Raw genomic sequence first — 23,711 nt, 5'->3', positions numbered from 1 at the left:
ATAGATTATGGTTATTTAATATTGAGTCTCACAGATAGGTAACACGAGCAAAGATATGTAGCAGGAGTATAGGACCAAGGACAAAAAATGGCAGCTTAAAGAGAGCACAAAGGTAATGAAGTGAACAATATGTGTGTTTGCAATAATTACATACATTCTTGTGTTTTCAATAAAAAAGTTTTTGGTTTTGTTAATTTGTAGGATTGTTGAATTTAAAGCAAAGCAGTTATTTTAATCTGGAAAGATATATGGAGTTGTTGGTCTCATTGAATGTTTTTATAAAAAAAAATATAATGTCATAAATTAAGTGGTAAATCATTAAAAAAATTATTATAAAAAATGTTGTTTAAGGGCAATACAATCATTTTGTACAGTCAGTCAAATATAAACCAAACAACAAATTTCAGTTAGAAGTTAACTCAGTCAGAACTTCTAACTCGGTCAGTTTCTAACCCAGTCAGCTCTGACCCAATTAGCAATTATCAAACGACCCCTAAATATGTAACTTCTTTTATGGTGAATAGGATGTTGTATGCAAAACATCATAACTAGGTGGTTTTGAATATGTTTCTCTATAAAAAAAAATGACAAACATATTGGTAATGATAATCTTATTAGTTTTTCTTTCCTTTTTTTTCATTTTGTGTAGATTGATAAAATTATTAAAGGGTTATGTAACCATTTTGCTAAGGTTAAACACTAAAACAATCTAAAAGGTAGAGTCGTATCACAAAAGAGATAATTTTTTCAATATTTATCATTAATATATAACCAATAATTTCATCAAAAGAAGTTTCGAAAATATACGGAATTGTTTTATGAATGGACGAAAAAACTTTTTAAAATAGAATCGCAATCTTTTATTCCTTTTACAAAAATAATAATAATAATAATAATAATAACAATAAATTTTTTTACCAAAAAAATAAGTTTGGGGAACGACCGATTATTTTGTGATCAACCTTCTTTCTAAGATAAAAATCAAATTAGTTGACCGAGCTCTTTTTCCACGAGTGTGACTGGAAAGATCCTCTCTCTTTCTTTCCATTTGCCACCAAACTTCCTCCACTTATCATATATATACACTTCTCACCCTCTTAACTTTCAAAACACACAATGGAAAAGCCAAAAAACAATTCATTGGTTCTCGAACTCACAATCATATCCGCCGAATCCCTTTCACTTACCAAAACACGTCCGGTGAAGAAAAACGTGTTTGTCATCATCAAAACAGACTCCAACAACAGTCAGACCACCACCATGGATACTGAAAACGGGTCTTATCCTTCATGGAATCAGAAGTTCTTGACAGAAATGTCAATGCATGCGAAATTTTTCACGTTAGAAGTTCATTGCAACAACTTTTCAGGTGATCGTGTTGTTGGGTCGGCTAGGGTTCCGGTGTCAGATTTTAGTAATGGATATTTACCGAGTGATTATTTGCATTTTTTAAGCTATAGGTTGAGAGACAGATATGGCGAACGTAATGGGATAATTAATTTATCTGTTAAGGTTAAGTCGTCAAGTAATATTGCTAACAACAGTATTAGCAGTATTCCAACGACTTACTCCTTAAAGACAAACGGGTGGAATTACGGGGCCACCATGGGTCAAAATGTAACTCATGGGGTGGCGATTGGTGTTCCTATTCGAAATAGATATTAAATGTGGTCATACTTATCAGTGGATTTATAGCAACCATCAATATATTTTTTATTCGTTACATTTTTTTTTTTTTTGTCATATGCAAAAGTAAAAGAAACTGCTAAATACAATATACAACAACCCACTTTCATTTATTTGTTTATTATCATATCTTACTTTCATTTATTTCAATTACCATACTATACTTTCAAAAAAATCTTATCAGAGCATTGTGTCTTGAAAAACATACCAAAATATAGAATTGTACTTTCGGATTTTTTTTTTCTTATTAAGAATCCCCTTTAAAAAAAAATATATGTTCAATTGTAGCCTGAATGCAATAAACTAGCAACATACTTTTGTTTGTTTGTTTTATCTTACTTTCATATCTTTCTAACATTGTTCTTTTTCTTGATTAAAAATTTTTAATCGAATAAAAAAAATTAAAAAGGATAGAATAGTCATTTCACATGGACCAAAGAATAAAACCACAACAAAATAAAAACTAGGGAGGATACGGTTAGCGAGAAAAAAGTTAACTCTACTTTTAATTTATTTCCTTTTAACGCACTGTATTTTGTAAATTTTATCCATTTATTTGTAATTTGTAAATTTTTTCCATTTATTTCAATAACAATTGATTTGTATTCATATGACATGCTATAATCCGCTTAGATTTTCAAAACTACAATATTGTAACTTGTAACACAAAGAAAATGAAAGTATATTGCTATTTCTTGCATTTAACCTTCCTATAAACAAATAGTTTCTCCAAAGTAGAATCGCACAACATGAAGAAACAAAAGTAAATATTATATAAGAAACAAAAAAACAAAAATACATTTCTATTTCTTACATAACCATAACAACATACAACCAACTATGCACAAAGTACACTTGGATAAAAACACAACTTCACAAGCAATTTACATAGGCTACAAAATACAAATCATAGAAACTCTACAACTTTACATCTGGCGCCTTTTTTTACACATAAAATCAAAAACTAATCCCTCAACCTCAACAACAATACACAATAATCTCTCATAATTATTATTATACGTTAGTTAGGATAAATTTATCATACATCATTTCCTTGAGTAGCGTTTTTTAATATGTTGAATTTGCATAGTGGACATGTTGCGTTAATGTAAAGCCATTTGTCGATGCAAAGTGCGTGAAAATGGTGACAACAAGGGAGCTCACGAAGATCGGTTCCATCATCATAAGCAGAGAGACAAATGCAACATTCCTGTTATTAGAATAGATACATTTTCTTAGTCGTTAAATAGCAATGTACTTTTTACGAGGAATTGCATTTTTGGTCCTTGAGTATGCTGGGTTTTTTCAATTTTGGTCCTTATTTTGGAATCTCTTTGGTCATGTTTTAAGTAAAATGACCAAAATTGCAACCAAAAAAAAAACTAGACTCAGGGGACTAAAAATATTTGTTTTACTTGGGACATACAATGTCACAATGCTACAATTTGATAGATTTTTCATTTTTCAAAATAAAAATAAAAAAATGAAAAGTAGGATGTTATAATAATAAACAAATCAATGAAAATGTGTTGCTATTTCTTGCAATTTGAGAAGATTAAAAAACTTACAGCATCTTCACGAGGTAGAACATGTTCAATGGGTGAATCGGTATCACATTCAATCATCAATCCACCAAAAGCTTCTTGAATTTCCTCATTTTCTTTTTCAAAATTACCAATTCTTTTGAACTTGTATTTAGGCAAACGATCAATATCATCCTTAGTTGCACCCTCCTAATAATATAATTATTAACAATTCAACATAACTAACTTTAGGAAAAATTACATACATGCCACTATATTTAAGGTTTCTTCAATGAAAGCCACTAAAGTTTGACAAAGTTTTCTATATAGATTTTCAATTTGCCCTTCCTTTTACCATTTCCTTTCATTTTCTCATATATTTTTTTTAAAGAATTTTCTATAAAAAAAAACTCACCTGATCAGCAACAGCATATAAAATAGCAATAATACAAGGTAAACAGCAGCAAACAGCAATGCCAACAAGACATGCCACAGCAACACAAATAACCACAAAAAACACATCAAAAGCCAAAAACGTTATACAAAGCCTGAAAAAACAAAAACATATATATAGAAAGAGATTAGTTAAACAGAAGAAAGGTGAAAATTGTGAATTTTTTAAGGGGCAAAAAGGTAAAAACGAACCAGTATAACTGAGGTGACTCAGAACTCAGACTTTGACCACCTGCTGACACCCAATAGAATCCAATAATCCACCAAATAAATGAAAACATTGTATTAGCAGACTCCAGATGCTTTGCAACACTGCCATAGATAAATCATAAATGTTTTTTAATTAATTAAAAAACAAACACTCAAATAAATGAAGGTATGCTGCTATTCTTGCATTTAGCCCTAGATAACAACAAAAAAATTAGTTCTTTGTGTAAAAATTGATGATTAAAGAAAACAAAAAACATTGTGCTAATTAGCTTAGACACCATGAAGAGAAATTCATCAAGAAAAAAGTGTTTGTAGCAAGTTCTTCATCAAACATACAAGAAATCAAAACTACAATTTTGAAGCATCAATAATAAAATAGCAAAATCTGATGAACAATTTTACCTTGTGTCATCGTCATTCTGCAACCTACTCGAAGCAAAATCAACATTCTCCAGACCTTCATTTCCAGAAGTTGCAGAATTGGAATTGTCATTATTAGCTTCAAACGAACGTTGTTGGTAACGATGTTTATACTCAACATACACACAGACCATATGGAGCAGACACTGCAACGCATACCCAACAATCCAAACCCTCAATGGCATCACTGGAGACTCCTTCAAACTCATAACTAAAACCGCAACTGAAACAGTCACAAACGCAAGGTTCCAAATTAGGTCTAAGATAACAATTGGGCGAGAATACGCCCAATCACTCTGCCGTTCCTCAATTTGCTCTGCGGCTGATTCCCTCACTCGCATTGACGGTTCACGGAGCATTCTCCGACTGCTGGCACGACGGAGAAACCTCGCGGCGCCACGGAGGGAAGGTGGGCCTCTGACGAATTGTCGAGTAAGGAAGATTTGGTCGGAAATGGCGGAGGTTGTGGAGAGTAATGGAGTTGCATCGATGTTGGTGGTGTTGGATTCGGATGAAGAAGAGGGGGAATTAGAGGGTATTGCTGTCGACATCGTGGATCGATCGGATTTGGGGAAAGTGGCAGATTTGGGGAGAAACCTAATCGACTGTGTAGAGGTTTTCTAGTTGACTGTTAATGGTGGTAATGGATGGCCATGTATACAAGGGGGTGGAGTACAGTTGGATTGTTCTTGTGAATTGTGATGAGATGATGAAGTGCTCGAGGTTGAAGATGTTGGGAATATTTATTTTTCCAGAGAAAGAATTGCTAAATTTAGAAGTGTGATTTTATTACATGTACCTTATGCTTAAAAAGTTATACATCTTTTGACTACTCAATCATAGAGATTAAATCGATACCTATTTTTTCACATTAAAAAATTAAGTAAATTAAATTTTAGTTTGGTAAAAGAATTATGGGAAAATGACTTAAAATGTCCAAAAAAAAAAAAAATGATTATTTTTTTTTTAGTGTAAAAAATATCATTAAATTGAATTTTTTATATAAAAAACACCAAGAAACTACACATAAAGGCTTGTGGTAACCTGATGTAATTGGTTACCTCAGTACTTGAGTTATTTAATGGACATTTACACCTTCAACTACCAAATTAGGTGTTGCTCCATTGGAAACCATCTCCACAACGACAAAGACGACGACAGTCATTGCCCTTCTCCGAGAAAGGGCAATCTTCTTCTCTGGCTCAACGATCTCCTTCTCCGGCTAGATTTCTAGCAAACCTCCACCGCAAGTGGGTTCTGAAAACCTTCACAGTGGCGGCGACATTTCACCATCACAGTTTAGGGTTTTTCCACACCACCATCTTTTCTTTTCCCTTTTCTACATTTTTGGCTAGGATGTACACCAAATTAGTGTCTTCGATCCATTTTATACACCAGGTGCGATTGCTGCATTCCCAATTGGGTTCAATGTTGGAGATAAAAGGGCATTAATGAATGAGTTATTAATGACGAACAAAATTCGGTTTTAGGCAGTCAAGATAGATCCTTTGAAGGGCTTCAACCTGCTCAGGTGTGTAGGAAGCATACTTCTCATTTGGGGCTAACTAAGCACATAATGGTTGTCAAGAAGAAAACATATTACTTGGGTATTGTTTGGGTCTAAATTGTCTCTTTTTCTTCATCTCAGAAATGGTGTATATGTGTATTTGATCTCAAAAATGGTGTATGTGTGTGTATTTGATCTAATAAATGGTGTATGTGTTTGATCTATGGTGATGGTGGGGACTTTCCAAAACGAGGATGGATGATCTCATAAACTCGACACAAACTGAGAGACCATGAATAATTGTGTGATGGTTGGTGATCATTTAACCGGGTAACCTACAATACCCGGTTAAATGGTATTTTTTACACTAAAAAAAAGAATAATTGTATTTTTTATACATTCTTGAAACTTTATTACCTTTTTAAGTCATTTTCCCAAGAATTATTTATAAAACATGTGTATTGTACTATGGTTAGTACATAATATTTTATGAACATGTATTTCCTAATATTTTAATTTGTGTGTTTTAAGTTGTTAAATAGAAATGTCAAGTTGAGACATGAAGTTGTGTCACACCCCCGAATCAGACGGCGGAAACGTCTGAGGGCTCTTGTGACTTAAATTGAATACCATCACAATGAATATACATGAATCATAACATAATTCATCACCAAGCATTGAAATATTACAACTGATATTGTTTACATCCAGTACATTGTTTTAGACATTACAATTTCATAACATAAACTGTCTGATAGATAATCTGAGCAAAACACCATGACATTACTTGGTACTTATTCTTCGGTTTACCTGTTACCTGAGAATACAAGTTATTTTGAAAAACATCAACATATGAAATGTTGGTGAGTTCATAAGAAATGTTGTGGTAAAATGATTTGGTGTAGTTTGTAAAACCTAGAAAATCCGATATTATCTGAAAATATCATTGTTTATAAAAAGTGTGAAGATCCGTGAATATATGCTTGTTGATTTTCAAAACATGTATAATTGTTGAACTTTTGTATAAATCACGCAAGTGAAAATGTTGAACTTCCCAAGAAAACCCGATGTTTTCCCAATACATAAAATACAGTGATTTCTCTATTGTTATACCGTTACGACGAATGATTTTTGATTTATCGGGTAGCGTTGGATTAATTAGGGTTTGTGAGTCGTTATAATCACGCATAAAGATGACTAGTTTATAACTACAGGTTACGAACGATCCTTAAAGGCGTCGCCCGTTACTGCTCACTTAATCTAACCCCCGTGATTACTCTTGATTAACGCCATGAATCTGTTTACTGGATTTCTCATAAGCCCAACAACCGAGGAGAAAGGAGAGTACGAAGTCCCGTTATTTCCGTGAGTTATTTCAGGCTATCAAGAATGCGAAAGACACTTGGCCCAACTCGCATTTGACTTCTCGACCTCACTAGCAGTACTAATGGGCCACTAGGGCCCAATAGCACATTAGAGCTATTGAAAGTCCTTTTACATGAAATCGGGTCATAGGAGGCCCAATAACACGTAAGCATATTCCCTTTGGGCCCAAAGATCATGTTAATGGGCTAGCAAGGCCCAACAAGCATGATTTGAAACTTCCAAGCCCAAAGTTTGTAAGTTTGCTCATCATAGTTATCGCGTGTTTATTTAAATGATTTGGTTTAACGATTTTTTTTGTTATTGATTCGACACTGAATCAATTCGTTTTATAACGATATTTGTTGTTGAGAGTGTATTTGTTTTCCGTTTCATCGGTAATCGTGGATCTTGTATTTTGTATTAATGAATTAATTTGTTTGAAAGTGGAATTTGACCCTTTTCACTACCCTTCCTTTATAAAAATAATACTTTTGGTCCTTTTATATAAAAGAATTTCATTTTTCGTCCTTAAAACCCTTTTCTTGACACTTTTGTATTATTTATTTGATGAAAACACAATTTTAACCCAAAATTTACTTTGTTGACAGCTTCAGCCCCTCCAGAATAGTGATTCTCGGTTAGGAACTCATTTTCACAACTTTTACAGTTTTGACCCAAAATATAAAAAGTTTACATTTTTGGTCCTTTTTGATAGTGAAAAGCATTTTTGAACCTTATAAACATTTTGTTATGCTAATTACCCCCTGTTTTACAGAGAGTTACATTTCCAGCCCCTCAAACTTATCATTTTCGCATTTTGAGGCTTATTGGGTCGAGAAGCCCATAATTAGCCCATTAGGCTAAAAATTTACATTTTAAGTCCCTTGAAAATTCTAATGTTCAGAAAAATATTTATAGAAACTTTTTTTGACCCTTTTAACCTTCAAGAAACCGTTACTTGTTTATTTTTACCCCAAGTTTGTATTTTTGACAATTTAAGCCCAAAAATGGGTTTTATGTTAGAATTTGTTCATCATGACCTTATAAGCTATTATTCTTGACTTGTTTACACCCTTTTTGGTAACATATTCATCACAATACACATGAAACCACACACATACATGCATCAAATCACACATAGCATACATATACACATAGATCTACACATTTTTCTTGTATTCTCCCCCATAAAACTCATAAAAACCAAAAAGAAAGGGGTATGAAGCTCACCTTGAGTGTGGTTTCGGTTTTGAAGAAGATTGGGAGAAGTGTGGTTCTATTTTTGGCCCTAGCAAGTTCCTTAGATGGATCTCGAACTTAGTGGGTTCTAAGATGCAAGATCATGAATTTGAATGGATTAAGAGGTGATTTTTGATGAAAAGAAGTGAGTTAGATCATAGATTTAAGCATGATCTTACCTTAGACGATGAATTTGTGGGGTAATTTCCTTGAAAAGCTTCCTAATCTCGAAAACTTGGTGAAGAAAAGAGAGTTTCTTTGAGAGTGTTCAAGTGAGATGTGTGTGTGTGTGTGTTTGTATTGTTTCGGCCGAGAGAAGAAGAGAGAGGGGAAGAGAGATTAAATGAAGTGATGGTTGCATGGAAATATGGGTTACATGCATGGAAATCCAAGAGAAAATAATGAGGTGGCATAGCAAAAGTCAACTTCCATTTCTTTTCTCTTTCTTTTTTTTATATATAAATATAGATGGGCCGAGAGAAAGGAAGAAAAAAAAATTGTTGAGCCTTTGGTGCTTAAATCCAAATCATGGGCCCATGTTGATTGTTTTTCGGCCCATTGGACTCCTAGGGTGCCTCACGACCCAATTTGTCAAAGAGAATAGATTTTATGGCCCATTTAGGTTAATTGGATTTGTTATGGTCCAATAAGGCCTATTAAAGTATTTTATTTCATTCTAGGCCCAATATGGCCCAAAATGTTAAAATAAATGAAAGTGGGTCCAATTAGAGCCCATTTAAGAGTTCTAAGCCCAAGATAGTCAAATTGGAAGCTTATTGGCCCATTGGGCCCAATAAGGAAATCCTTGTCCAGAATGGATTTAAACTGGGATTTCTAGGGTTTCCAATTATTTGTTGACTATTTGCAGTGCTTGTATGAAGTGTTTGATTGAAATTATGTTGTTATTGAATAAGCATCCTACGTGCTTTCACATTGTTGGTTCACATTTGTTATCATTGTTAAATGTTTACAAGGCATTGAATTTCCTATTTTTGACAAGTTGATTCTATAGTAACATGACATTTGGTGAAACATTGTAGGTTGAAATATGTAAGATTAAATAATCTAACCATATTTTAACCACTTTTGAGTTCGAAGAATAAACCAATAAAATTCATTTTTAGTAAAAATAAACGTTTGGTCTGGAATGAGTAAGATTAAATAATCTAACCATATTTTAATCACATTTTGAGTTCGAAGAATAAATCAATAAATTTCATTTTTAGTAAAAATAAACGTTTGGTCTGGAATGAGTATTTCAAACCAAGAAAAAACATTTTTCTAACAAAAATTACATTTCGGACCAAAATCCAAACCAACATTTCGGATTCTGGACTGAATTTTGGATTTCGAGAAACAAAACCTGGAATTCTGGAATTTCGAGAAAAAAAATTGTTTTTTTCTTAAATCCACAAAAAATAAAAATAAATAAAATAAAATCAAAATAATGTGAACTATATATGATATTAGTGCATAAAATTAGACATTTTATTGAAAAATTGTGACATTAAACATTTCGAAATGTAACATTTGGAATCCCAAAAAAAATATAAAAACATTTCTTCGAAAAAAAAATCTGGAATATGAACATTACTACGGAATGAAGACATTTCGAATAAAGTGGTTAGTTTTAAAAACTGAAGAAAAAAATTTATTTTCTTTGAAAAACTCACTTTTAATGGTTATATTACTTAATTTCCTAGTGATTTTTAAGTTTAAATGTTGTATTTATATAAGAGAAAATGTCTAGAAGGGGACATAAAAGTTTAAGATATTTTCGAAAAATATCATTACATTTTTTTTCTTGCCTGTTATATTGTTTAATTTTTAAAAATTTTCAAAAACATAATTGTCACAAATCATAATAGGTCAACCAAAAAATAAAAATAAAAATATCGACCTAGATATTACATTGCGTGAGGGTTGTCTTAAGAAGGTAAAAAAGTTTCATTTTTATTCAAAAAAATACCACTAAACTCAATTTGACTTGAAGAGTTTTTAATGACTTTGGCATCTCTCTCTTTATGTCTGTCTCTCTATCTATCACACCATCACTATATAGCATTATATTTTTAAAACATTTCTCTTATTAACGTATTGAAACTCATGCATTTTGATTTTTTGGAATAAAATGACGAATATTAAATATACGTGGCTTAATTTTGTAAAATTTGTTTTGTTGAAGATTCTATCTTTCCCACATAACATGCATGAAACACGAACATAAATGAAGGGAAAATAATACATATACTTAAAAAGTATGGAAAAGAAAATGTATTCTTAAAACATATTCTTAGACTTCAATATATATGTACATAACATAAAGTTAAACTACAAACATATACTCAGGGAAAACATATTCTTGAACTTTAAAAACATAAACTTGAACTACTAACATTTACTCACATATAATTTAGCTTCTCAAGGAGTACTATTTTGTTATCCATCCTTACATCAATAACCTCTACACTTCTCTACCTATGGAGTCACTAGGGTAGAGTTGTGCACGCACCTTTTGGTGAAGTAAGGAAAAATGAAGGTGTTGGGTCATTCTTCTTTTCTATTTAATCAATGAAGTTATATCTTCCCATTTATTCAAAATATATTTCCTTCTTTGTTTATCCCTTCCAAAATCTTATTCTATTTTGAGAACAAGCTGGTTTTTCTAGAGAATGATGAAGACGACATTCTCTTGTATGTGGAGTGTTTGTTTTTAATCTAATTTTTATACGGTGGTTTGTGTGTGTGAATACTCTTACTAATTTTGGTTGTTTAGCAAGCAATTGAAAGATCAATGTCATATTATTGCCTAAGATATAGAAAAGATGTTTGTATGAATACTCAAATAAACATTTAGGTGGGCTTTTCAGATTACTAAGGTTTAAGGTTTAAATGCACCGAAGAAAAGAGGATTAGGAAGCGTATCTTGCTTTAAATGCATGTAAGAGAAAACGTTGCATTTCATTTTATGAGGCTTCTACTTTAAATACATACAAGAAAACGTGTTTTGGAGGCTTTTAAGTTTACAAGGGTTAGGTGAGCTCTCCTAGTTTAAATGTATGGAAGAACTTTAAATTTTATGTTACTATAGTGGTTTATTATTTATAATCAAGTTTTTTCAACACGTTATTTTAAATTTATAGACAGGGAAAAAGACTTTGTAGACAGGGAAAATGACCTACTTTAAAATGACTTGCACATTTCAAATTTTATGTTATTTTAGTGGTTTACCGTACAAAGTCATTTTCAATGACTATAAAGTTAAAACTTAAAACATTGTGTGTGGTTAAAAGTTGAAACAGTATATTGGTTTTCAAAGTCGAAACATTTTGTTGATTTAAAGTTAATAGATTTGTTGATTTTCAAAGTTGAAGTGTTGCGTCGATTTAAAGGTGAAATGTTGTGTTTTTTTCGAAAGTTGAAATCTGTTGTGTAAAAGTTGAAGCCTTGTGTTGAATTAAGTTGAAATGTTATTTTATAGTTGAAATATTGTGTTAAAGTTTAAACGAAGTGTAGATTTCTAAAGTTGTAACGTTGCATCAAGTTCTAAAGTTGAAGAAGTATATGAGCTTAAGGTTGAAAAGTTGAATCACACAACGCAGTTTATGTTGCAAGGATGTTTTGGACACATTGTCATTGTATATTAAGTTAAAACATTGAGACGCATAAGATTGTAGACGTTGGATCATTAATATAGGGTATGTGTGAATAGAGGTCATATGTTGAAAAATGTTGACATTTTAGAAGATTTTTGTTTCCTAAAGCTGAAGCTTGAGGGGTAGCTACCTTTAGAAATTAGATAAATGCACGTATGGCACAAGTGAGATGCACTCTATTAGCCATTTATGTATCGTTTGATGAAATGATGATGTCATGTACATGAGATAAAACAAGATCCTAAGCATGCAAATGTTTGACTACACGTACTAAGCTTAAGCTATCGCACGTACATGTTGCAAATTGAGAGGAACAACTTCGTGCAAAATTCAAGGTTACCAATGGAAAAACTCAAAATGCTATTTTTGTCTCTTTTTTTTTATAATTTTTCCATTAACAACAAAGTAAACATATATAAAAATGTGAGTATGTGACAAAAAGACTCATTTCATAGGCAAAAAGGATTGTAAAAAAAAAACGAGCAAAAGAGCATACATTAAAAGTGACAAAAAGACTCATTTCATAGGTAAAAAAGATTGAAAAAAAAAAATGAAATGTGACAAAAAGACTCATTTCATAGGCAAAAAAGATTGAGAAAAAAAAACGGAGCAAAAGAGTATACATTAAAGTGTATAAGCCCAAACGGAAAACTTAGCTACATTGTATTAAGAAACCATACCTATACGTATAATCACTACCAAATACATTAACATATTTCAGTAACCAAGCAACCCTCCATTTTTGTTGAAAACTCAGACCCTTCATTTTTCCACGTGTTTGGGTTTGGGTACAAGGCGTTGAAGCAATTCCGGAGATGCATGAGCAAGTTCTGTAAAAGCTTGAGAGTGTTAGTTACCAACTTTCTTTAAGGAAAAGACTGGTAAATACAAGAAACAGCAACATACTTTTGTTTATTAAAATAACATTATAGTTTTTAGGGTTTAGGTCACTTAACTTTTGGCCTTGTTCTCAATTGGTCACTTAACTCATTTTAAAACTTAAAAGGTAACCAAACGTTTGGCTTTGTGCTCATTTAGTCGCCTGACTGTTAAAATTGTGTTCATTTTTACAACTTTATTTTAAAAGTTTAGTGACTAAATGAGCACAAAGCCAATAGTTAAGTGACCAAAAATGACTTAAACCCTAGTTTTTAATGAATATTGCAAGAAATAGCAACATACTTTACACTTTTTCTTTTTACTGATATAGTCAATGTACTTTTCTTTTTACCCATAATAGCAATATAATTACATTTTTACCCATAAGAGCAGCAGCATACTTGCATTGCATGTTGGTATTATAGGGAAAAAAATAAAATACTATAATCAGTAAAAAAAATGTAAGTAGATTGCTATTATGGGGATGAAATAAAGCACATTGCCTACAAAGAAAAGAAAATAGGATGCTATAGTGTATAGTAGATAAATAAATGAAAGTAGGTTGCTATTTCTTGCATTTGGCCTTTAATATAGAGATAGAGATGACGATGATGATGTATGTACCTTGTGGTGTAAAATTGAATAGTGGAGGAAGGGGTTTGCCATTTGGTAAGGTTGTGCTTTGCTCCCTCAAATCATCAAAAAACGGGTGGGCACATGCCTCCAACTGAAAGAAAAAAAAAATCATCAACATCCCTATAATTGAATCCATTTTATAAAACATCTAAAATCAAGAAAAAAAACAACTCACAGGATTTGTTGCTTGTTATTTAAAGAAATAAGAAAATAATATTTACTTACAGCGCTACATCGAAGTTTTGGTGAGTATTGGAGTAGGCGTGAGACAAGGTCAACTGCTTCGGGTGGCATTCGCTTGTGAAATATCTGGAGAGAATAAAATGTTGTAATACAAAGAAATGAAATAGGATGCTATACTATTAAATCAAATAAAGATATAAAGTTGTAAAATGATAGTAGGATTCTATTTATTGCTATACTATTACTATTAGATGAAATGTCAATGTGACATTAAATTTAAAGTAATCTTCCCAATTATAGCATTCTGTTATCAACTTATATTACAGTAACGATCTATAGCAATAATAATTTCATAATACCCTTTTCTAATTGGTATATTTCTAAGAAACAAAAAATATTGATTAAAGTATTGGTGTTGTAATTTATAGCCATTTTTATTGGTTAAAATCAATCAATGTTTATATTAGAAAGAATACCTTATGCCATGGATGAGCTTTAATCTGTGGAAACTTGAATTCTGTGTAATGAGGATTCATACACTTGATCTCCTCTCTCGTTGGTGTCCCCAAAATCTAAATTAAAATATAAATGTTAAAAAGAACATCATAAAATATAATTTTTATTTTAATTAAAAAACATAAAAGAGCAAAGCATACCTTGATAATCTCTACCAGCTGATCTACACCACTTTCACCGGGAAAAAGAGGCTGTAAATGTCCATAACTCATAAAGATCAGCGAAAGCTTTTTAAAAGATTGCAACTTTATAAAATTCTAAGCCACAAGAGCACACAGAGAAAAAAAGGAACAGAAAGTTAAAGTGATTCTAAAAGTAATTACAAAAAAGGTCGATATGATTTCTCATTTTTACTGTGTTTAGTTCCAGAATCGAAACTTTTTCAACTTTAGTCCTTATTTCAAGGTTTCACATGATCACATCAATTATAGTCCCTGATTCCTAAAAATATGAACCAAAAAATATATTGAAACCATAAAATAAGGAGCTAAAACAAAAAAAGGTTTCGATTATGGACTAAACAGGGTAAGAGTTAGAAAACACAAGGAGCAGTTTTGTAATTTACTCTGCAACTAATTTACATACGAAACCAAAATAAAACTAAGAGCAATATACAAAATGGTCCCTCTGCTTTCTGATTTTTTTACCATATTTAATCCAAAATCAAAACTTTTTTCAGTTTTGGTCCTTAATTCAAAGCTTCACACCGATTTTGGTCCAAAGAACCTCAAAATCGATATGAAACAGGAACCAAATTTTAAAAAGATTTCAATTGTGGACTAAACACCAAACATAATAAATGTTAGAAAGCACAGTGTCCATTTTGTAATTTAATTTAAAACTAAGTTATATATAAAAACAGAATAAAACAAAGAACAAACACAAAATGGTCCCCATGATTTCTAGTTTTTACTGTGTTTAGTTCAAAACCAAAATGTTTTTTTCAATTTTGATCCTTATTTCATGGCTTCACATCGCTTTTGGTCCCTGTAACCTTGAAATAAGGACCAAAAAATCAACATAAAACCTTGAAATAAGAGCCAAAAGCCCAAACCCAGAATGACCCAGGGACCAAAATCGACAAGACCATGAAATAAGGACCAAAACCGAAAAAGGTTCTAGTTCTGGACTAAACATTGTAAAAGTTGGAAAGCACGGGGACCATTTTTGTAATTTAATATAAAACAAGTAAATTACGTACATGCCCCAGTAGTAACTCGGCCAAAACACAACCAACAGACCACATGTCAATTGCATTTGTGTATTCTGTTGCTCCAAAGATTAATTCAGGAGCCCGATAGTATCTTGAACAGATATAAGAAATATTTGGTTCACCAGGCACCTGCGCAATTAAAGTAAAATAAATAAAAAGTCAAAATTTGACTTTTTGTTAATTAATTGAAACTTCTAATTAGGAAAAAGATAGTGATTTAAGTGTCATTACCAACATCTTTGCACTCCCAAAATCACATAACTTAAGCTGATGAGTATGTGGATTCACCTGCAAATCAAGATTTCAAATTATTGTATCGATTTCAGAAATAGCTATAAAATCAATGCCTCCGATTTTTAGAGCATCCACAAATAGAAAGATTTTTGTGCCATGTCAGCACCAACTAAACAAGCCAAAATCCTCAAGATATCTTCACTATAGTAAAGCATTTTCACTTAGCTTATTTATGGTTCCTGATTTTCTTTATAGAAAACAATAATCAATATAGTTGAAATTAAATTTATCCAACTAAATAGTATATATAAATTTAGATATACTTACTTTTTTTATATGAATAAAGATATTTGAAATTAAATTAGAATAAATAAATAGTATGTGTACAATTTTTTACGACAAAACAACAAATAAAATTAACAAAATAGGTCTTATAAGTTTTATATGTAACAAAGTATTCTAACTTTTTTTACTAACATTTTTAATTTTATAAATTAACAAAATAGGTTTTGTAAGTTTTAGACTTTTTATATATCTATTTTACACCATATTAGCCAAAATAACAATTTTTATTTGTAATTAATAAACTAAAAAAAATAAAAAATGAAAATGAAAACATTTATGAAACAGGGACTAGTTCTAATCTATCGTTTATGCAGAAGACCTAAATGCCCTTCTCATCCTCATAACTGAAAATATCCCAAGTAATAAATGAATATGCCAAATATGCTTAGAAGATCTTACCAATAGATTTTGTGGCTTAATATCACGATGGCATACACCAATCACACAGTGTATATAATTAAGAGCCCGACAAATCTGAATCAAGAAAAATGTCAAATCAGATAATTAATTAAATCCCAAATTGCCAAATCAAGAATATGTAAGAATCTTACTTGATACGTGTACAATTGTACGTATAGAAGAGGTATCTGATGTGTCATCCTGCTGTAATGTCTTGACACACGATACACTGTTTCAGGGACATATTCCAAAACTACATTGAGGTACACTTCGTTCTTTTCGGTTGTTGAATAAAAACAATTTTTTAAAGGAACAACATTTGGATGATCAAGTAATCGCATAATTTGAAGTTCTCTGTTTTTGTATCTTTTATCCTGTAGCACCTTCTTTATAGCAACAGACTCCCCAGTTTCAAGGCATTTGGCCTGAAATAGAAAGAAAGGTTTACTAAATTGTTACCATTTATCTTTGGATTTAAAGATTCATGCTTTCTGTTTTATAAAAAATTGAGTTCATATCAAAATACCTCAAAAACAACTCCAAAAGAACCAGTGCCAACCACACGCTCAGCCATGTAAGACAAAGTCTACACCAAAAAAGATTCAATAATAAGTGTCACAGTTATACATAAGGTCTCAAATAGGAAGGTTCTTACATTATTTACCCATAATAGTAACATACTTACTATATATAACCAGAAGCTATGAAAATACTTAGAAGTTTTATGTTACATATTGCTATTATTGGTAAAATAAACGGAGGTACATGTACGTATGTGTAAAAAATATAAGTATTTTGCAATTATGGGAAATTTTTTAGGTACAAATAACAAGTTTCAAGTTACATATTGCTATATTCAGTATAAAATATGTTGGTATTATAGGTAACAAATACGGTATTTTGCCCATACTGGTAAGAAGTTGCTATTTCCTGCAATTTGGCATTTTCAAACTGACATACTTTGGCATTGTATAAGATTTAAAAAAATAAGGTAGTTAACTAAAGAATTATCACCTGTTTTGGTTGTCCATTTCGACCACCAACAGTAGTCACTATTACTTGACCCTTTTCAGTTCCATTTCCATTGACAACAGTAGCTTCAATTTCCTGCTTTACAAGTAACCATCATAAGCATTAAAATATGACTAGTTTGATTAACTACAAGTAACATATGAATTCAATTTTGGATTTTACCTTGTCTTCAGATTTATCTTCCTTGATTTTCATTTCGTGCATTTCTTTTGGAAGCTCGTCATAGTCAGATTTTTCAGGTTTTGGAACAGAAGATGTGTTGGATGTACTTGCAGCCATATCTGTAGATGTAGCATCCATTGGTTGCTCTACACCCTCTGTACTCTTTTCTACTGATTGTGGTTCATTAGTAACATTTGATTCTACTTCTTGCTCAACTTTTACCCTTTTAATGCTAGAATCGCCACCCTGCAAAAGCATCAAGTTCATAATTAGATGCACAGTTGCAAACTCGGATACTATAAGCAATAAAAATATTTTATGTCGATTTTCTGAAAACAATGACAAGTTTTCGTTGAACAGTAGACTTTACAGGAAAAAAAAACAACAACAACAACAACTGCATTTCGATGATTCCTAAGCGCATGAATTTTTGATCTCTCATCATCAATAAAAGCAACACAGCAAATAGTAATAGAGATCACACAGCATTTCAAACAAATCGAAGTAAATCCATTCCGATACCATGAAAATTCAAGTATTAGCATATAAATGTCAATAAACCTCATGAAGAAACAAGTACTCCTCATTCATTAATTGTAAAATAAATCAACACTTCTCGTATGTTTCCTAAATCGTCAACTATCTATCAAAAATAACCGATAGAAACTCACAGGATCTGAAACGGACGAGCGACCAGAAGCTATACTCTTCAGACGACGCATCACATTCATTATGTTTCGTAAATCATAACCCTAATTCCCTACTCCACGCTTTCTCTCTCTAGAAATCACATCCTCTAAAATCTCCAAGACTTCAACCACTCTTTCACCACCCCCGCCGTGGAGGAGGAATTCGCGACACCACACGCAACCCTCCCCCACCTTCTTCTTCAAGTTTCTCTCTCTAAATCTCTCTGTTTCTCCCTCCTCTCACTCTCTCTCTAGACGCAATCTCTCTCCCTCTGGTCAAAGGTGTAAACCTGAAAAAGCCAATCATTCATTCCTTACCTCATTCTGTACACTAGTCAAACTTTCATTCTCCGCTGTCCGATTTCACGACGATTGTTTGATCCGACGGATGTGAGTTAAGGTAACATTGGATGCTAGTGAATGACTTTTGAATTTGCTGTGCCGAAAATGCCCTTCTTACAGGAATATTCTTTTGGGTACCCACAGCCTTTCTTTCTTTTGTTTCGTTTCTTACCCTCTACTTTCTTATTTTTATAACTTTGCCACATTTTTTTAGAATGGCTGATATTATTAAGAACTAACAAGATGTAGAGAATGTTATAATTTACAAGCCAAACTAGATAAGCAACACCAGATTTCCCAATTCAGAAAATTAAATCTAGCCCTATGCTTCAACCATTTAAACGATAAGAGTTTAATATCATCCGCCATAGTTGAGTAAGAGCATTTAATTTACTTGAAGACAAGAGAGTTCATTGATTTCCAAATCGCCAAAATGACAGTGTAAATGAGCCCAAGCATGAGTTTCTTTACCTTTTTTCCCAAACCAATGATATTCAATATGGAAGTGAGATCATCCTTACACGAAGGGGTCAAAGGTGGAAGACCTGACCAAGTAGCAAACCAACGCCAAATAGAGGTTGAGAACCAACAACCAAATAATAAATGGTCCACACTTTCACTTTCAACCAAACAGAAGGGGCAAGATGTCGCTGTAAGATTGGCTCCACATAAAACAAGGTTGTCAGCAACAGGGACTTTGTTCAGCAAAACCCTTTATGCAAAACAGGTAGCTTTTATAGGGATCCAGTTCACCCAAATAAAATTCAAAGGAATATCGATAAACATAGAATTGTCATGAGGCTCCGCAAAGAACTAATAGAAAACTGACCACTTGAGTCTATAATCCATCGCCATGAATCAGAATCAACAGAAAGGGAAACTTATAACGACCGAAAAATATCACCCAAAAATTTTTGTTTTAATATTCTAAAAACCACAACATCAAATGTTTATATAATAAAACCATGAATCGTATGTCTCAAAATGCCATAGTAAATGTATCAATTCAGAACTGAAGTCAATATCATGTCAAAATATATCAATAAAACTTCCAGGATAAAACTGCAACTGTGGTGTGTGTCATGTCATCAACCTGAGCTCTTCCCCTTGCTAGCGGAAGTACCTGAAACCAAAACTGAAATTGTAAGCACGAAGCTTAGTGAGCTCCCCCAAACTACCACATACCATACAATAACACATAAAACACATAATGGTCCTCGCCCACTGCATCGGACCGAAATTTGGAAACTGCATCGGACCAAAGTCCAGAAATTGCATCGGACCGAAGTCTGGAACTAACCAGGGCTTTGCCTTCTGCATCGGACCGAAGTCCAGAAACTGCATCGGACCGAAGTTTGGAAACTGACTGAACATAGCATAGCATAATCATAACTACTAGCATAAACATATATATTGCATGTTGCATCGGACCGAAGTCCGGAACACATAACACAGAGACATACTTGAATCACAAAGACATCAAGCACACTGAACTACTGCATTGGAACGAAGTCCGAAACTACTGCTAACTAGACGGGCCGACATTGTGGCCGTAGACCCGTTCCTACGGGAAGGAAAACTCACCTCGTAACGCTGGCTGCTGAGGTGCTAAATCTAGAACTGGCTGACTGCTGCTCCGGAACTCCCCGGCTACAATCCCATAAACACTAAATCGGATACTGATAACTATTCTCAGGGTAAAATGACTATTTTACCCCTGGTCAAAGTCAACTTTCAGTTGACCGGACTCGCCGAGTTGGGCCGCCAACTCGCCGAGTCCCTAACACCTTTTCTAATCCTTTACTCGCTTCAACTCGTCGAGTTTTGCAAAGACTCAACGAGTTCTTCTTCGATACAAACATCGAGTCCATCTTCATCTGACTCGCCGAGTTGTATGAACAACTCGTCGAGTCCTCCTTCATCCTATGAATGTGTCCAGTCTACGACTCGCTAAGTTGTATGAACAACTCGTCTGTTCTTGAGGAAAGAAGATTGCCTTGGACTCGCCGAGTCAGGGCGTAGACTCGCCGAGTCCCTCCATTACTAGATCTGAGCTCTAGCTCACCAAGTCCATTTCCCACTCACTGATTCCACCCTAAACTCTCAAACGGGGAAAATCGGGGACTCGCGACTCGACTCATCGAGTCTGAAGAACAACTTGCCGAGTGCCATGCATGTCATTACTATACAATCGATTTTGCTCGATTCTAGTGCATCCAATTCATAGATCTGGGTTCCTAGGACTGGTTTCACACGTAAAGTTTCTAACTTTACGTGCATGCATGCTCATAAGAAGCTCAAATACCCAATAATGAGCTAAAAGAGGGGATTTAGGTTTGGAATGGGAATTTAGCTCAATAAAGGTGGCAACCTTGAGCTTAAAGAGTTATGAAATGCTTAGATCTGAAGCCCATTCATCTTAACTACTCTTAAATCGACATCGATGTCTAGAAATGGCTCAAAAACAACACTAGCAAGCTTTTAAGGAGATCTACATGATAACAAGCAAAGATTCGAGCTTTATACCTCAGTAGGAACTGGAATGACATAAGAAACTCGGATCTTCTTTACTCCTCTTGAAAACCCCTCTCCTCTCTTCTTCTTCTAACACCAAAATGTACCAAAATCCTTCACAAGATGAGAAATAGTCCAAGAATGCTTAAAGGAAAGCTAGGGTTTAGTAAGGGACGTTCTGTGGGTGATGGAGGCTGATTTTGGGCGCATAGAGTTGTTTAAATGGGGTGCAAACCCTTGAAATTAGGGTTTCATCCAGACTGGCAGGCTCACCGAGTCCAAGAATATGGACTCGTCGAGTCGCCAACTTAAATCGCATGCAAAACCCATCTCTACTCGACGAGTCGAGCTACAGACTTGTCGAGTGCCCCTTAAGAAAAGAAAATTACTTATTTAAATCACATAACTGAAATGGGGCGTTACAAAACTGCTGAAAGCAATTAAACTTGTGGATTCTACACCTCTCCTTGGATGACATTTCCACACCCAAAGCCCTTCATTTCCAGAATTCTGAATTTTGTCTATAATCAAACAATTCTTATGAGTCTCTATATTTTATAGCTCCGGGTAAACATCTTTGAAAGCAACATTTTGATGTCATTTATCCTTCCAGGAAAGTTTTTTATTTCATGTCCCAACCTTCCTTTCAAAGAGATTGTCAATAGAAATAGCCAATCTAATAAATCAATATTGATTTTTTGAAATAGACAACCAAGTCCCCAGGAGATTGTACTTAGCGATCAACTTGCCATTGATACCCGAAATGTTGTTGGATTAGTGTCTAAGCCTTTAACTATATTGGTAAGTATCTGACCCGGTTGTGCATGGTCCTTTTGGGTTGCCTTCACCAAAGCAATTTGATAGGATGATCTATGAGGAGAGAGGATTAATTATGATTTATTAAGATATTATATGAAGAATATATTAAAGGATAAATCATATTGTTTAATTAATATTAGTCAAAAATTAATTGAGAATTAGTTTTGTGGCTAAAAGAGATTAGTTAAACGTGGGGACTAGAATTGTAATTATAAGATAATTACAGTTGGGCTATGGAACACCTAGGTACATAGGTTGGATGAGTTCTATGTGAAGCCCATAATGAATTCGTCCAATGGGTGTTCTAAAGGGATTCCATGGGCTGCTTAGAGCCTAAGCAGTTAAATTAGGGTTTCCTTGTTTGATAACCCTAATAGTCTCACTATATAAAGACCCCTATAGCCCCAAAAACATGGCTAACTCTTTTAGGAAAACCCTAGAACATTTTTGGTGCCTCCTCCCTTTCTCTTTGTTCATCCTCTTGCTCGTGGTGTTTGTAAGTCATTAGAGGAGTGACACTTGTGACTCTAAGCTCCAATACAAGAAGATTCAAGCCATTCTTGAAGAGGTAATCATCTAGATCTATTCTTATATGTTAATTTCGAAATTCATATGCTAGATTAGGGTTCTTGAGTCTTATATGAATTGCATGTACAATAGAGAAACCTAGATCCAAGCATTAGGGTTTGTATGAGTACACATGATGTTCTTTTGTATAAAACCCATCAGTGATATTAGAGCCTTGATTGGTTTCTATTGTATTGATGCTTAGTGTTTCATTCTTGATTGCAAAGTCGGGTTTTTGGACATCTGCCTGGCAAACTCGTCGAGTAGGATGAACTCGGGGAGTCCATATGATGACTCGGCGAGTCTGGCTGTCAGACAGACGGATTTTCGGATTTTTTGCCTATTTTAACTTAGGATAATTGCCATAATTGTTTCAAATTAATAAAATACGAATTTTATTGATTCCTTATGATGATCTTTGTCAAAATAAAAGATTTTGGTCATCTAATTAGATAATTGTTACCTTATTTGATAAATGTTAAATTATTTGAGTTATTTGGTCAATTATCTTGCATGAAATTGGAATTAGGTCAAAAGCTATATAATCACCAATTAACTGTTTAATTGCCTTATTTGTATTTTGATCTAGATAGTTTTGAAAGATTTCAAAACTTGCCCTCAAGTTTTGGAATTCAAATATTTTGATTAAAAGTTTAATTTTGAAATAATTAAATTCTAAAACCCTAATATTTTGAAAAAGTTCAAAACTTGCCCTCGAGTTTTGGAATTTAAAATTTTGATTAAAAAGTTTGATTTTGAAATATTAAATTCTAAAACCCTAAGTTTTGAAATGTTCAAATTACACCGTTATGGTTTTATTAAATTAATTATGTGTATAATTAAAAGAGAGTTAATAAATCCATAGTGATATGATTTACATTTAATTAAATTAAAAGTGTAATTTATAAAAATAGACCATAGTATTTTAAAAGTGTAAAATACACCCTTATACTATATATAAAGTTAAAAGTCTAATATTATATATGTATAACTTAAATGCTAGTCTTACCGTTAGTACGCCTCATTCACGAAGTTGGTCTATAAGAGGGGTATAAGGTTATGACTTATAAAATGATTGTTTAATGGGTGTCCACTCTCATCCACCGCTTCCTTGATTGGTGG

At 33.0% G+C, this 23,711-nt stretch overlaps 3 protein-coding genes across 3 annotated transcripts; 1 reads left to right on the top strand and 2 right to left on the bottom strand.

The window, feature by feature from the left end:
* Positions 1 to 1,095: 1,095 nt before the first annotated feature.
* Positions 1,096 to 1,799, top strand: LOC111877172 (BON1-associated protein 2). The gene has a single exon (XM_023873698.3). The coding sequence runs from the start codon at positions 1,117 to 1,119 to the stop codon at positions 1,663 to 1,665; it is 549 nt and encodes a 182-aa protein (XP_023729466.1). The 5' UTR covers positions 1,096 to 1,116; the 3' UTR covers positions 1,666 to 1,799.
* A 675-nt stretch (positions 1,800 to 2,474) lies between these two features.
* LOC111877171 (E3 ubiquitin-protein ligase At1g12760) lies at positions 2,475 to 5,063 on the bottom strand. Its single transcript, XM_023873697.3, has 5 exons — positions 4,275 to 5,063; positions 3,855 to 3,974; positions 3,625 to 3,757; positions 3,255 to 3,419; positions 2,475 to 2,896 (listed from the first exon to the last, which is right to left on the bottom strand). The coding sequence occupies exons 1-5, from the start codon at positions 4,841 to 4,843 to the stop codon at positions 2,726 to 2,728; spliced, it is 1,158 nt and encodes a 385-aa protein (XP_023729465.1). The 5' UTR covers positions 4,844 to 5,063; the 3' UTR covers positions 2,475 to 2,725.
* A 7,569-nt stretch (positions 5,064 to 12,632) lies between these two features.
* LOC111877174 (shaggy-related protein kinase epsilon) lies at positions 12,633 to 18,631 on the bottom strand. The gene is made up of 13 exons (XM_023873699.3): positions 18,330 to 18,631; positions 17,659 to 17,904; positions 17,479 to 17,571; positions 16,991 to 17,050; positions 16,617 to 16,889; positions 16,465 to 16,539; positions 15,718 to 15,774; positions 15,475 to 15,615; positions 14,414 to 14,464; positions 14,234 to 14,329; positions 13,800 to 13,883; positions 13,563 to 13,665; positions 12,633 to 12,889 (listed from the first exon to the last, which is right to left on the bottom strand). Exons 1-13 carry the CDS (start codon positions 18,387 to 18,389, stop codon positions 12,822 to 12,824), a joined length of 1,407 nt encoding a protein of 468 aa, XP_023729467.1. The 5' UTR covers positions 18,390 to 18,631; the 3' UTR covers positions 12,633 to 12,821.
* Positions 18,632 to 23,711: the final 5,080 nt, after the last annotated feature.

This window comes from Lactuca sativa, chromosome 3, assembly GCF_002870075.4.
Source record: "Lactuca sativa cultivar Salinas chromosome 3, Lsat_Salinas_v11, whole genome shotgun sequence".
In the NCBI taxonomy this organism is placed as follows: Eukaryota; Viridiplantae; Streptophyta; class Magnoliopsida; order Asterales; family Asteraceae; genus Lactuca; species Lactuca sativa.
The sequence above is the reverse complement of the archived record's forward strand: the minus strand, read 5'-3'. Positions and strand labels throughout refer to the sequence as shown.

Excerpts from the sequence above, each read along its gene's own strand:
- LOC111877172 (XM_023873698.3), top strand. The coding sequence starts at position 1,117 with ATGGAAAAGCCAAAAAACAATTCATTGGTTCTCGAACTCACAATCATA.
- LOC111877171 (XM_023873697.3), bottom strand. The coding sequence starts at position 4,843 with ATGTCGACAGCAATACCCTCTAATTCCCCCTCTTCTTCATCCGAATCC. Across the intron at positions 3,758-3,854 it reads GAGTCACCTCAGTTATACTG|GCTTTGTATAACGTTTTTGG; the intron begins GTTCGTTTTTAC and ends TTGTTTTTTCAG. Across the intron at positions 3,420-3,624 it reads TATATGCTGTTGCTGATCAG|GAGGGTGCAACTAAGGATGA; the intron begins GTGAGTTTTTTT and ends TTATATTATTAG.
- LOC111877174 (XM_023873699.3), bottom strand. The coding sequence starts at position 18,389 with ATGAATGTGATGCGTCGTCTGAAGAGTATAGCTTCTGGTCGCTCGTCC. Across the intron at positions 17,905-18,329 it reads GCTCGTCCGTTTCAGATCCT|GGTGGCGATTCTAGCATTAA; the intron begins GTGAGTTTCTAT and ends ATGCTTTTGCAG. Across the intron at positions 16,540-16,616 it reads TACAATTGTACACGTATCAA|ATTTGTCGGGCTCTTAATTA; the intron begins GTAAGATTCTTA and ends TTCTTGATTCAG.